Source organism: Poromitra crassiceps (assembly GCF_964638095.1).
Source record: "Poromitra crassiceps genome assembly, chromosome: 12".
Taxonomy (NCBI): Eukaryota; Metazoa; Chordata; class Actinopteri; order Beryciformes; family Melamphaidae; genus Poromitra; species Poromitra crassiceps.
In genome coordinates, this window is record NC_139632.1 from 43,103,787 (window position 1) to 43,116,780 (window position 12,994).

Sequence of the window (12,994 nt, forward strand, 5' to 3'; positions counted from 1 at the left end):
ACTGAGGTAGAAAAGCCAGGAAGCGAGCGAGCGAGCGAGCACTACAGAAGATATCATGCTCTTCCTGGTTAGGCCGTAGTAGAAAACACTAGTCCAACACAGTATTCCATTAGCTTCATTGCTCAGCCTTACCTGTGGTAGAAGCGGCTGCAGCCTACATAGTATATGTATAGTGTTAAAGGGCCGTTGCACTGTTTTCAACACCCTGCGTCGCTCTCGGCTGGATGATATTTAATACCTCAGATTGTCGTTTGACTCATTTTTAAAGGGTTCCTACGCACACTAATGGAACAGGCTGGAGAAAGAATTGCATGATTCCCAGGCTTTCAAAGGTTTGGGAATTACAGTTTGGAAAAGGACGGAAATATGTATTCGCTTGTCAGATGAAATCCTTGTAGAGTATGTCCAAAAGACCAACTTTTCATGAACGAAGGGAAAAAAAGAGTCTTGCCTGACAACAATGTGTCTCTGAGTTTATTTTGTAAAGTATTTCATGAGCCAAATGGTTTCTCAAACCTTACAGAACCATGTGTGATCCTTCTACTGAAGTTAAAACATGACAGATGGATTACAAGGTTTTCTCATGACAAGCGTGATAGACCAGACCAGCACATCCGGGTACTTTGAAAAATGTCAAAGCCGCGCGCCCCTTTTAGGGGGTTAAACACAAGCCACTCGCCATTGACTTCAATGTAAAATAGCAGTACCAGAAAAATCTATAGGAAAAGAACAGAATTAATTTAGTTTATAAATGACCTAAAGACACCATGACATGATGAAATATTTCAACTCAGCCAGCCATAGATACAAGATACATCGACAATAGTACTTGTCTTATATAGACTCTGTATCCAGCCCACTGAGGAGTTTCCACCAGGTTACATGCATCATCCACATTGACGGTGTCACCTCTACTCTATAAAAAACACATTGCAGATCCGTCTTTTTATTATTATTATTGAAGCCAACAATAAAACAACTCTTCGGCATATCAATATTAATTTAACCAGTATTAAATAGTTTGTTTGAAGTATTTTCGGCTTCTTGTACAGTCTTTTCCTATGGTGGCGTTTCCCTGTAAAAGGAGCAGTGGCCTATGAGCCGACTACAAAATGAGACGGCGCAGTTCTGCTCTATATTATGATTCTGTACTGATGATACACCTGTTCTCAGTACACAGTCAAATGATCTATGTTCATTTAACTCCTGCATAAACATCATTTTATCAGTTTGTTCATACGAGTCCCTTTAACACTTGTGGAGTTAAATTAATTAAGACTAGATCCGCAGAATGACATAGCCTACTGTTTGTGAAGAATATTCTCTTAAAGAACGCCTGACAGTCATAATGTTGAGATGATGTTCTGTTGAGGCAGATTACATTAGACATCATACAACACATTCAGCTCTGTAAAAGTGTGCGTTTTAAAAGGAAAGTGTGTTGGAACCCTTATGTTACGATCCATTATCTGCTGACTGCACACTCTTTGGCCGATCCTGTGCCTTAAGAAAAAGAAAAAGAAAAAATCCACGTGATGGAAATGCCATGTTGACCTCAGCCGTCTCAGACTTTTAAGAAAGTTGTTCCATTGTGTCATGATTTGTTTAAACCAGGTGCCTTTTCAGTACAAGTCCACTTTCCATTTCTTTCCTCTGTACAAATTCTCATAAAAAGGGAATAATAATAGTATAATATAATAGTATAATAATCCAGGAACATTTTCATATAAATAATTGTCAGTTTTTCAACATTGATCCAACATCTCCAGGTTTGTTTGGAATAAACAGAAGAAGAAGAACTGTGTAGTTAGCATGAGCAGAACAGACAGAGAGAAGAGAAACTCAAACTGTATGAGAATCCAAGCCCCACCCACACTGTTTGATTGACAGGTCAGTGATCTGTGGGAAGTGCAGTGCGGAGGGACAATTATTCATTCATTGACTAGTTTCGAGAGAATTCAAAATTATTTTTCGGTTAAAGTAAAAAAACAAGAATCTCATGTATTACCATTTAAAAGTTGCATTGTAAGAATCCTCCATTTTTAAGAAACATATCGCTCTCCTCAAGAAAAAAGGGGGAAACATCACACCTACAAGTTTAGCATGGCAATTTCATCAAAAGGGATTTCCGTGAATTTGAAAAACATTGAAGCAGAAATGTTTTGAGATGCTACAGCAGAGTTCAGTCAGCAGAACAGAGGCACGTTGCAAACACACCAGCTCAGCTCAAGCAGGCCATTCACAGAAGACGTGCTTTGCTTTGGCTCTTAAAAAGGACCAGTGCACCCAAAAATAAATGACTAGAAACCAGATATCAGTGCACTGTAATCCAAAGATGGAAATATTAGTATTGTTATTGTATTATTATTAATGAGAAACAGGTGATAGGTTGGCTGAAAGCCTGCTGTAACCAACACATAAAGTCTGAAATTGTAGGTATTACAGAGCATGCCTACAGACTCCAGTAGTCAAATGCAGGAATTACTTTTATATTGTGATCCTTGATTATGTTACTGATTACAATGTTTAACAGGTAATTAGTAATTGTATCGGATTACATTTTTAAAGTAACCCTCCCAACCCTGGTGTTGTGACAAACTCAAAACATATTTATTTCAGGTTTCCAGTGGCGCCAAAAGGAAACTGGCTGTGCTTCCAGGCTATTCATGGTGTTTCGGTGTCTGGTGTGTTTGCACTGTCAGTGTCTCAGCTAACTAGTGACGGTCTGAGGTGTTAACCCATTGATACCTGATGCAGCATTTGTGTGTGTATCCCTTTAAGACCGCGAACCGCGTTAACGCGGTTCACGGTCTTAAAGGGATACACGCACAAATGAGGGATATACACGCAAATGCTGCATCAGGTATCAATGGGTTAAGAGACAGCAGGTGGCGCAGTGTTCACACAGTGCTGCGGCTCTTTACAGGAAGTTGTCCTACAGTGTTAAATGTGTTGACGAGCAGCGCGCGGCGTCACGCGCTAACACTGCCACAGTGCTACCGTTAACCTCCATGTCTCGTTCTCTCTCGTTGCGCAATTCTACCAGATATTTATTCCTAATACATGTCTTTTTCCAGGCAAAGTACTGTAAGATACCAGTTTTGTTTTCATGTCCCGGAGCCGAGAAATCAAGTATACCTTACAGAGATGTATGTATACTGTGTACGTCTGCCACTCCAATGTCTGTTGAGAGAAAAGTCTAGATTGTTTCTCATTTGAAGCCAAAAGAGTCTCGGGAGTTCAGGGTGTTTAAATGGAAAATGCCAATAAATTATATGGAAATTTACATCAGACTGCCCGTGTTTTTCTTGTCATGCCTTTACCTCACATCTGGTTTTCCTGTAGTCTAAAGGGGAGGGGTCAGGGATCACTCACTGTTCCTATAGTTTTATACCATTACACCGAGTCTTCTTCTTCTAATGGCTTTCCGGCATGCTGGGAACTCCGCCTACAATATATTTATTTTCACCCCAAACCAATGGAGAAATTCAGTATGTTGCAGCCAGAGATTTCAGGCAGATTTCTGGACTTTTCTCTGTCTGGCTGCATGTTCTCTGCTGCTTGACAACTGCTGTGTTAGCTATGCGTGATTTCTATTCGCACATAGGTTACGCAACAACCACGCCCTGTGCCCGCCTACGCAGCAGTCAAGCGCCGGGATTGGCCAGGCGCCCATGCTCACGTGAGACTGACAAGGTGAAGGCCACAACAGACTCGTCCGCCTCGTATAAAGCTTAATAACAACTGATTCACTTGGACTTGTCTATTCATAGTATTCCCATGATGTCACATGCATTTCCGACCAATATGGCACTTTACACTACACACAGCTCATTGGCTGTGTGTAATTAGATTGTAATCACCTGTTAATTGATTACAATCAGACCAAGATGTCTGTGTGGTGATGTCACAGAATACTATCAATAAACCACTGGTCTACTTGTTGCTGTGAGTTTTGTATTGTTGTGCTAACATTCTGGTATGATAAACATGGACCTGGAACCATTCTGCCTATGTTTGAATCTGGTTTTCTATTTTGACACTTATGAGCACTCAGTGCAGACTGTTTCTTTAATGATTAATACATGTCAGTTCGTGAATATATTAGTTAATCATTAGATAGTTGCTGATTAGTCGGTCAATTCCTGAATAGAGTGGTTAATGATTAGTAAATGTGAAAATAATATTAATAATTGAAAACAAAATATTAAAAAAATATATATATACCCCCCACCACCACCACCACCACCACCACCACCACATCAATTGGGTTAGGGTATGGTCATGGTTAAGAAAACCCTAATCTTAACCACATCTATTTGACTTGCTGAATGTTCTGTGTGTTTGAGCTGGGCTGTAGTCCAGTGGTGAAAGACCATGCCTTCCAACCCAAAGGTTGGTGGTTTGAATCCCGGTACGGACACTAAAACCTTTTCAAGTCTTTCATTGGGAAAGCCATAACAAAACTGCCTAGAGATCCATTGTAAGTTACCTAGGCTGATGGTCTAGGGGTTAAGGCGGTCACCTTAACAACCCCGGTGCAGGTTCGATTCCTGCAGGGGATTTGAAGTTGTCTCCCCACCCCTCCCTCCCCCATCCCCCCTCCTCTCCCACCCCTCCCCTCCCTCCTCTCCCCCCCCATCCCACCCCTCCACCCCTCCCTCCTCTCCCCCCCATCCCACCCCATCCCACCCCTCCCTCCTCTCCACCCCTCCCCCACCATCCCCCCACCCCTCCCTCCTCTCCACCCCCCATCCCACCCCTCCCTCCTCTGCCATCTCCCGGCCTCCTTCCTTCACCGTGTTCTCACTCATCCACTCTCACCATCTCTGCAGGGACTGTGCCTGCTCCCCTCTCTCCTCTGCGGGTCAGTCCCTGCAGAGATGGTAGTAGAGTGGTTGAGTGCGAACAGGGTGAGAGGAAGGAGGCCGGGAGATACATACATAGATGGCAGAGGAGGGCATTTTGTTGAGGACAGGTCAGACAGTGGGGGGGGAATGGTGGTCGACCTCTCTCGCTTTGCCATTAAGTCCTCTTCTGCCTTGTCCTCTCTCTTAGCTTGTCCTCTCTCCTGCCTTGTCCTGCCTTGAAGTCCTCTCTCCTGCCTTGTCCTCTCTCTCCTGCCTCTCTCCCGCCTCTCTCTCACCCCCCAATGGATCTCTAGGCAGTTTTGTTATGGCTTTCCCCAACAAACGACTCGAAAAGGTTTTATTGTCATAACTGAAAGCTTAGCCTTGTGAAACCCCACTTTATAATTTCAAACTATCGGTACCTGACTACTTTAATTTATCTTCTTCCTCACAGAAAAATAAACCTTGTAGCACACATGTGTTTTCATCTGACAGCAGCAATAACCTAAAGGGGAAAAGGACAGGAATGCAAAACAAACAACTGGGCATGAAGTTTAATGTCTAACTTGTTATCTCACATCATCAGATCTTTACGCTGCTTACAATCTGCTGTGTTTCTGCAGGAAGGGAACAGACGATGGTGGTCACTTGTGTTCAGCATAAGCTCCTGTCCAGTTTGACCTGCGCTCCGGTGCAGGCAGGCGGCTTCCCTCCCTAAACACAAACATTAATATCACAATCAATCCCATCAAGTGACTGAACACCAGGCTCTATACTTAGAACTGAATAAGTTCTAAGAATCAGAATCGCTTCATTAAAAAAAAAAAAAAAAGATTTGGAGAAAGTAGCACTAATGCAGATATATGTATTAGACATATAGAGACACATAACACACTAGGCACAGAAGCTACTGAAACACAGGGTCTAGGGTCTACAGTACTGTATGTTCAAAGTGATCGTCACCTTGTAGAGTTGACACACCAAATGGAAAAGTGATGACATTGCCTTCTCCTGATGCTCATCTGTGTATTCCTGTAAGAGAAAGCCCATTATCTTTGAGAGTCTGTTTTACATGTCAGACATGTACTGTACACAACTGTCACCTAAAATCACACGCTTGCGTACACCAATGAAAATGAAATATCCTCTTGACCGATTGGCTGAGGTTGGGCAGAACCAAAGTGTCACAGCTCTTCCAACTAAGTAGCGGTTAGCCCAGTGAAAAAAACAACAGCGTGACATCACGACACCACAAAATACCTGGAACCGCGGCAGTTAATAGTATGAGTTGTGCCAAACAAACGTTAATATCTCAAGAACTATACATCACATTGCTTATATTTTGACATTCTGAGCGAGAGCAGAAGTAGCTCAAGAGTTTGATGTATAATATATGCATGTCGTGTAGTTGCAGTTTTTAAAATGTAAACAGGGTCAGCCGGCTACAGTCAGACCCTCAAGCTCAGGCTCCATAGGGTTCCATTGCCGGTTCCACCCCGTTTGTTTACAAAAATGCTGATCGGCTGATCCCTCGTATATGAAGCCTAGTGCGCTGCTACTAGTTGAAAAAAAACCACAATATAGTCTATACCATACTTACTTACTTACTTACTTACTTACCATAAGTTATTACCTACAATAGTTAGCTGGCCTCTTTTTAGACTAGTTCCTTTTTTGCCATTTTGTTAGTTAACATTTGCAAAAAAAAAGGGGGGGGGGGGGGCTCCACCAACTGAGGTTTAACTCAATAACTGAGAAATGTTTTTAAAATTGATCGTTTATAGCCACGTCACGATGGACAGATGCAGTTCATAGTGTCAGCTGTGTTTTACCCCATTGAAGGTGACCCAGGGAACATGGTTTTTGGCAGGGTTCAACGCTCTGGTCAAGATGGCGTTGTTGTGCATCAGTTTGTAGCCCAGATCTCCTTTCACACAGGACTCGATGCTGAACCACGGCACTGCAGGGGCATAAAGCTGCAAACACTGGGCCAAGACAACAGAGCAGCATCACCAACAACAACAACACAATATTAGTGTATTAGTTTATTCAAAGTTTGATCAGGTGATTGATGCAGATAACATACCAAGAAATATGAGACTACAGTCAACTTTCTCTTAATTCTCTAGAAAGATTATAGCTATTGGAAGTCCTGGATGAAGAAATCCAGGCAATCCATTTACAGTGTGAGAGACTACTGACCACACAATCTGGAATGCTATGCAAGCTAACGTTGCAATTCAAATTTCTGTTCAACCTGGTTTCAAAATTCCAATACCACTGCAGGTCTCGCAGGAGACGTTTGTTGAGAGTCGGCGAATGGTTTTTCTTGAAATACTCACAGGTTGTGCAGCGGTGAGAACATTGGCTGCTGATTCCATGCAGTTGATGACTTGAAAGCTTGCTGCGTGGCTTGCTGAATGGATGATACAGGCCTGAGGAACACATTATCATTCCAAACTCATTATTCTTGTTTCAGAAAATGCATTGTGCTCTGGGTGATGAAGCAGTCAGCATGCAAACCTCAATCATGTTCCCGTGGCATTCAGGCTCTCCATGCTGACAGGTGAAGGGAGAATTTGCTGAAGGAACCTCCTAGAAGGAAAACCAAGTTTGAGTCTTGATTCCTTGTAGGGCTAACGCACCTTAGTGTTGCCATAATGGACCAAGGTTTAGCGCACCTTAGCATTGCCATAGGGGACCAGTTTGACGGCCATGATGCTGTGCAGCATGGTCCAGGTAGGGAAGAGCTGCTGGGTGAGGAATTCTCTGCAGCCCGGACACAGACTCTCATAGTACAGAGTGACCTCCACTGGAGGAACGGCCGGGTTGGGCCTGGTGGCGCTCAGCTCCATACACTGCTTCTGCACCTACAGTACATACCACGAAAAACAAACCTGTAAGACATTGTTCAAATATTGCTTTACTATGGTCATAGACTTTCTATGAGCGGAGACACCATACCTGAATCTATATAAAAGCTGCAGAATTAGACAGAAGACAGTGAATTTGGAAAGATGGAAAAGATCACCAAGATGGATTTTATTGGGATCATAATATGAAGGTAATCATAGTTAAAAATTTTAAATTGGCTAAGTAGTGTCTGTGGCGGCGGTGTGGGCGTTGGTGTGTCACAGTGAGGTCATCAGTGATGATGTCATCAATGATGTCATCAGTGATGTTACTTGAGCAAGTGTGATGTCAGTGATGTCATCAGTGATGTCACTTGAGCAATTGTGATGTCATCAGTGATGTCACTCGAGCAACTGTGATGTAGTATGAGCCATGGCGCATAATTGCATGCCTAGTTGGGTGGGCGGTGTGTGTTTGTCTGTCTGTCTGCCCATCACGATTTTGGGAGCCCGCGGAGCGATCAATTTCCATAACTGCAGCCATGGCGCACCATCTCCAGAGTCTCCACCCCAGCGTGCGAGATGTGTTGCGAAATGCGCAAGCTTGTAGACTTGATGTGAGAACTTGTAAAATACGATGTGATAAAAAAAAAAAACTCAAATCCGTCACTGCAACTTCACAAAATGTGCTCTCTTGCATCACAGTGACAGTCACTGTGATGATCTGCATGCCTTGACTTTTGCAACACTTCTTGCGATAAATGTGTTGCAAAACTCACTTGTAGCTGTGAGAGCACCTGACCCACCCTATTTTATACAAGTGAACATTTAAACATAGCCTACAAAGTTCACATTTTTGTTCTTCAAGCTCTCATATCGTATTTTATAAGTTCTCATACAAGCTTGTGCATTTTGCAACATATTTTACCTTCATGATATTATGCCACAATTCTTGTGATATTTACCGCAACCACAACCTGCAATGGGGGGGGGATTCATGTCTGCCTCTGACTTGTGACTTTAAAGTAGGTATGTGAGAATTTGTTATCTGTTCCAATAGATTCAAGGTCATTAGAAGATGCTGGAAGATTCTTATTTATTATGAATTCTTATAAGCTCTCATCACTATAAGAACATGATGGTCCACATTCTAGTATGTGATCTAGACCTCCAGTGTGGCTCCTGGCCTGCAGTCACATGTTTCTGGGAAATTCAGAACCTCTGGTGCTCAATTGCTAAAGCATGATTCTCATTTGAGTTGCGACAAGGGAATCTTTGACTGAACTCGACTGAACTCACGATGAAACACAGTGTTTTGGTAACAGCCATAAGTAACAAGTCATTCACATTTTAAATGTGTGTTTTCTTCTTCTTCCATCATATAAACTTTGGAAATTAACTCTTCCACACATGATGGGAAAAGTGTGTTAAAAATAATGGCTATTCACAAATCACCCATACTGTATTAAAGCACACAACCTACTGTACACATCTGGACAAATAATAAAATGGACCACAAGGGGAGGGGGGGGGGGGTTGGGGCGGAGAGACGTTAAACTTGATATATTACGTTTTTAGTGTCGTTTTTCCAGAGTGAATTATGAGTGTGACAGTAGAATAACTCATAAACAATAGTTTCCACAGTCAGAAAAAAATAATTTAGCATCCCAGAAAGAAGCTAAATAAAGAAGATGCCTCTCTCTTTTCCCATAGCTGCTTCATAAGGATTCTACTGTCACAGGGATATTATCAGACCTTGACCCTCCACATTTTTTTTGGATGCCTGTAATTTTGCTGATCTAAAATTTGAAGTTTATTCTGAAGTTTCAGCTAAACAACAGAAATGTAAATGCATAGTCCTGACCTTGCAGATGGATGCCAGCAGGTATAAGTTCTACTCACCTTGCATTCCATTGCGATTTCCAGGGAGCGACACCACTGGGACGGGGGATAGGGACAGGATGGTTTGGGATGGGACTTCCCTTCACTGCCCTGGTCAGTGAAGAACAGTAAAAACACAGCCAGCAGCTCTGCCAGCTTCATGTCTGCAGTCATGAAGAGGAAACACACTGTGCCTATACTGACCCAGAGCAGAGATCACACAACACACAGGCTGACTGCCTGGTGATGGCTCCTCCTCTGTCTGGGATGATCCCAGCAGACTGAGTGAGCCCAATCAGGCTGACTAATCAATACTACTGTAGGTCTCATTGACAGCGCTGCTTTGAAGGTCCCTAAATACAGTATGACATGTGGGTGCATTCAAGTGCTTTTGTGTCATAAATTAGTGCTGAAATGATTATTTGATTAATCAATTAGTTGACTGAGAGAAAATTAATTACCGTAATGATACTTTTCATAATCAATTGTTAGTCATTTATCAAATAAAAATGACTTTCTATACTTACTATAAAAATTAGGGCTATTCAGAAGTAATAATAAAAAACTGTATTTGTACAGCACCTTTCATACTTAATGCAGCTCAGTGCTGTACATGCAAACATTAAAACATGTGCAAGTAAAAACACAGTATAAAATAAAATACATTAAAACCAATAAGTAAACATAAACATAAAAATAACAATAAAATAAAAATAAGAATAAAACTTGCATGGGAGATAAAACACAAAATAAAAGATCAGTTAGCTAAAAGCCTTCCAATGAAGGTACGTAAGCAATTTTAATCACTTTGGTGATTGTCTGTGATGGTCGTTTGTCATGATTTGTTGACATTTTATTCACCTTATGTAAAGGAGCAAAAGCTTCTGCACACCTAAATGACAGGTGCGTCGGATGAGGAGGGAAAACTCGACTGGATCAAAAGAGAATAACTCAGATCCTAGAATCTGAAGAAGGTCTTAGGACCGAAACGTTATTCTGTCTAATAAACTTTTTGCATTTGGAGACAGTGTGCGGGAGTTATTCACCTTATGTAGCCACGCCCATTTGACCCGGTTGTGTGGTTGTGTCACGACTTCGGGCAAAAAAAAAGAAAAAGGCCGGCTGCTCCAATATCATCATCATATCATCATCTAACTCTGAATTAACTAATAATTTAGCGTGGGTCTGTGTGTGCCCCCTTATGACATTACTAATGACATCATCAGTCTTATGACATCACTGATGACATCATCAGTCACAATGCCTCCTTATGTGTGTGTCACTGATGAGTGATGACATCACTTCCAGTTGAGTGACATCACTTCCGGGACAACCGGGACACAAATTGAAACAATTCCCACATTGCCAAATTTAGATAGATAGACAGACAGACAGATTCTTGTGTTGTACTAGGACAGCAGATGGGTAGGGCTTTTTAATTATTGTGCTGTGTAACTTTTGTATTCTGCATTTCTTTCGCCGCTGCGCGGCCTCGCCCATACCTCGGCTGCTGCGTGGCCTTGCCTGCCCTATTGGCGCATGCAGGTGTGTGTGTTGCTCACTAAATGCTATGGCATCAGTGATGTCACACTGCCTCCGTGTGTGTGTGCGCCCCATTATGATATCACTGATGACATCATCAGTGTGTGTGTGTGCACCCCTATGACATCACTGATCACTCTTGTCACAATGCCTCCCTGTGTGTGTGTGTGTGTGTGTGTGTGTGTGTGTGTGTGTCATTATGACATCACTTTTGACATCATCACATCATTAGCTAATTAGCCTCTTGCTCCGTACACACCCTGAAGGTTTCAAGCCCAGCCCGATCGATCGCACGTAAAACGGCATAGCTGTGGCCAAACACAGAACTTGAAACAGACAGAGCCCACATACTAAATTTTTATATAGATTAAAGGGTACATTCTAGTCTTTCTGAGGGGGGTTAGGTTTACCATAAGAGACACTTGGGGCTCACCCAGATTTTTACCTCTTAAAATTAAATGAATCCTCTAAAGTTTAGAGGAACTGTTTAGAGTCTAAACAGTTCCTTGGTATTCTTTCTTTCTTGAATGTCAAAACATTCTGTTGCATAATCGGAAGGTCTTACATTGGCTCCAGTAAGGTTGGTCATGACCAAAAGGAGTGTCGATAACACTGTAAGATAAAGCAACGACTAACTTCCACATAAACACTGTGTCCACACATACAGTAGCTGTTAGCTTGATCCTTAATATCCTGACTATATGGGGTTGGGGTATTGGGGAGAGTAGATCAGCATTAATGTCAATGATTAATCTGAAAAATAATTGTTAGATTAATCAATAATGAAAATAATTGTTAGTTCAGGAAAAACTTTCCAGTTGTAATGATCTCTTTGCACATTAAGACAGTTGATCCTATGCTAATCTGGACAAAAATGTACACGTCTGTAAAACATCAGCCCTTAATTGAAGCACACAAGTAACTGTGCTGATGTTTTACAGTGTAGATGAGTCCAGCCCTGCACTATTCCTGTGTAGAAGAAGGCCACTAATGAAAGCTATTTAATTTGCAAAAAAACAGCCAGAGCAACTCAGTAAACCATCGCCTCCACTTTATTTGGGGTCTGAAAGTGCATACAGGAACACGAAGGTTCTGAAGTAGTTAAAGAGAACTTTTACACCAATTTAAAAAAAAAAAGTAATAAACCAACAGATTTCTCCACTCATGACAGAAAGAAAACAGGTTATTTGAATACCGTACCCAAGTACACACAAAATGCTAAACATTACTGCATAACTGACCCAAGTAAATAAACATTCAACACTTTACAGTATTTTCTCACAGCATTAGGCTCTTAGCTAACTGCAGCTATACATGCATCAAATCGAAGCTGAAGGAGGAGGCACGCAGTCACAAACAGAAGGGACAATTTTTTTTTTAACAACTGTAAGAGCCATGGACACATCACCAAATGTATCATTTGCACAAGTTAGAGCAAAACTATTTTATTTATTTATTTTATTTTTTATTAAGTGTCCAGGTGTCCAGTTTATTTCCTATTCATTGTCCTATTTGTGTCTGAATGGCAGCATCAACAGAATCTTGGTTCGATGTTTTCAGTTTCAAGTTCTCTAGACTTAACTGTCCCAACATCAGAGGAATAATATATATATTATAATAATATATTATATATATTATATATTATATATTATAATAATAATATGAAGAGTTCATTTGTAAAAACAGATCAAATGCCTTTCGTAAAGTGAATAAACAACACCAGTTTGATACTCTTTGGAGTGCACATAAAAACATATTTAGGAAATAATTATAATATAAATACATAAATATATAATGAAAAGGATAAAACATACAAACAGAGATATCTGTTTTTGCAAATGAACTCTTCATACATATATTGTTGTGAGA

At 41.3% G+C, this 12,994-nt stretch overlaps 1 protein-coding gene across 1 annotated transcript; it reads right to left on the minus strand.

Annotated features, from left to right (window-relative positions):
- Positions 1-5,444: 5,444 nt before the first annotated feature.
- On the minus strand, positions 5,445-9,728 carry LOC310786443 (gamma-interferon-inducible lysosomal thiol reductase-like). Its single transcript, XM_083647650.1, has 7 exons — positions 9,605-9,728; positions 7,532-7,720; positions 7,374-7,445; positions 7,193-7,285; positions 6,683-6,835; positions 5,814-5,882; positions 5,445-5,564 (listed from the first exon to the last, which is right to left on the minus strand). Exons 1-7 carry the CDS (start codon positions 9,614-9,616, stop codon positions 5,505-5,507), a joined length of 648 nt encoding a protein of 215 aa, XP_083503776.1. The 5' UTR covers positions 9,617-9,728; the 3' UTR covers positions 5,445-5,504.
- Between the last annotated feature and the right edge of the window lie 3,266 nt (positions 9,729-12,994).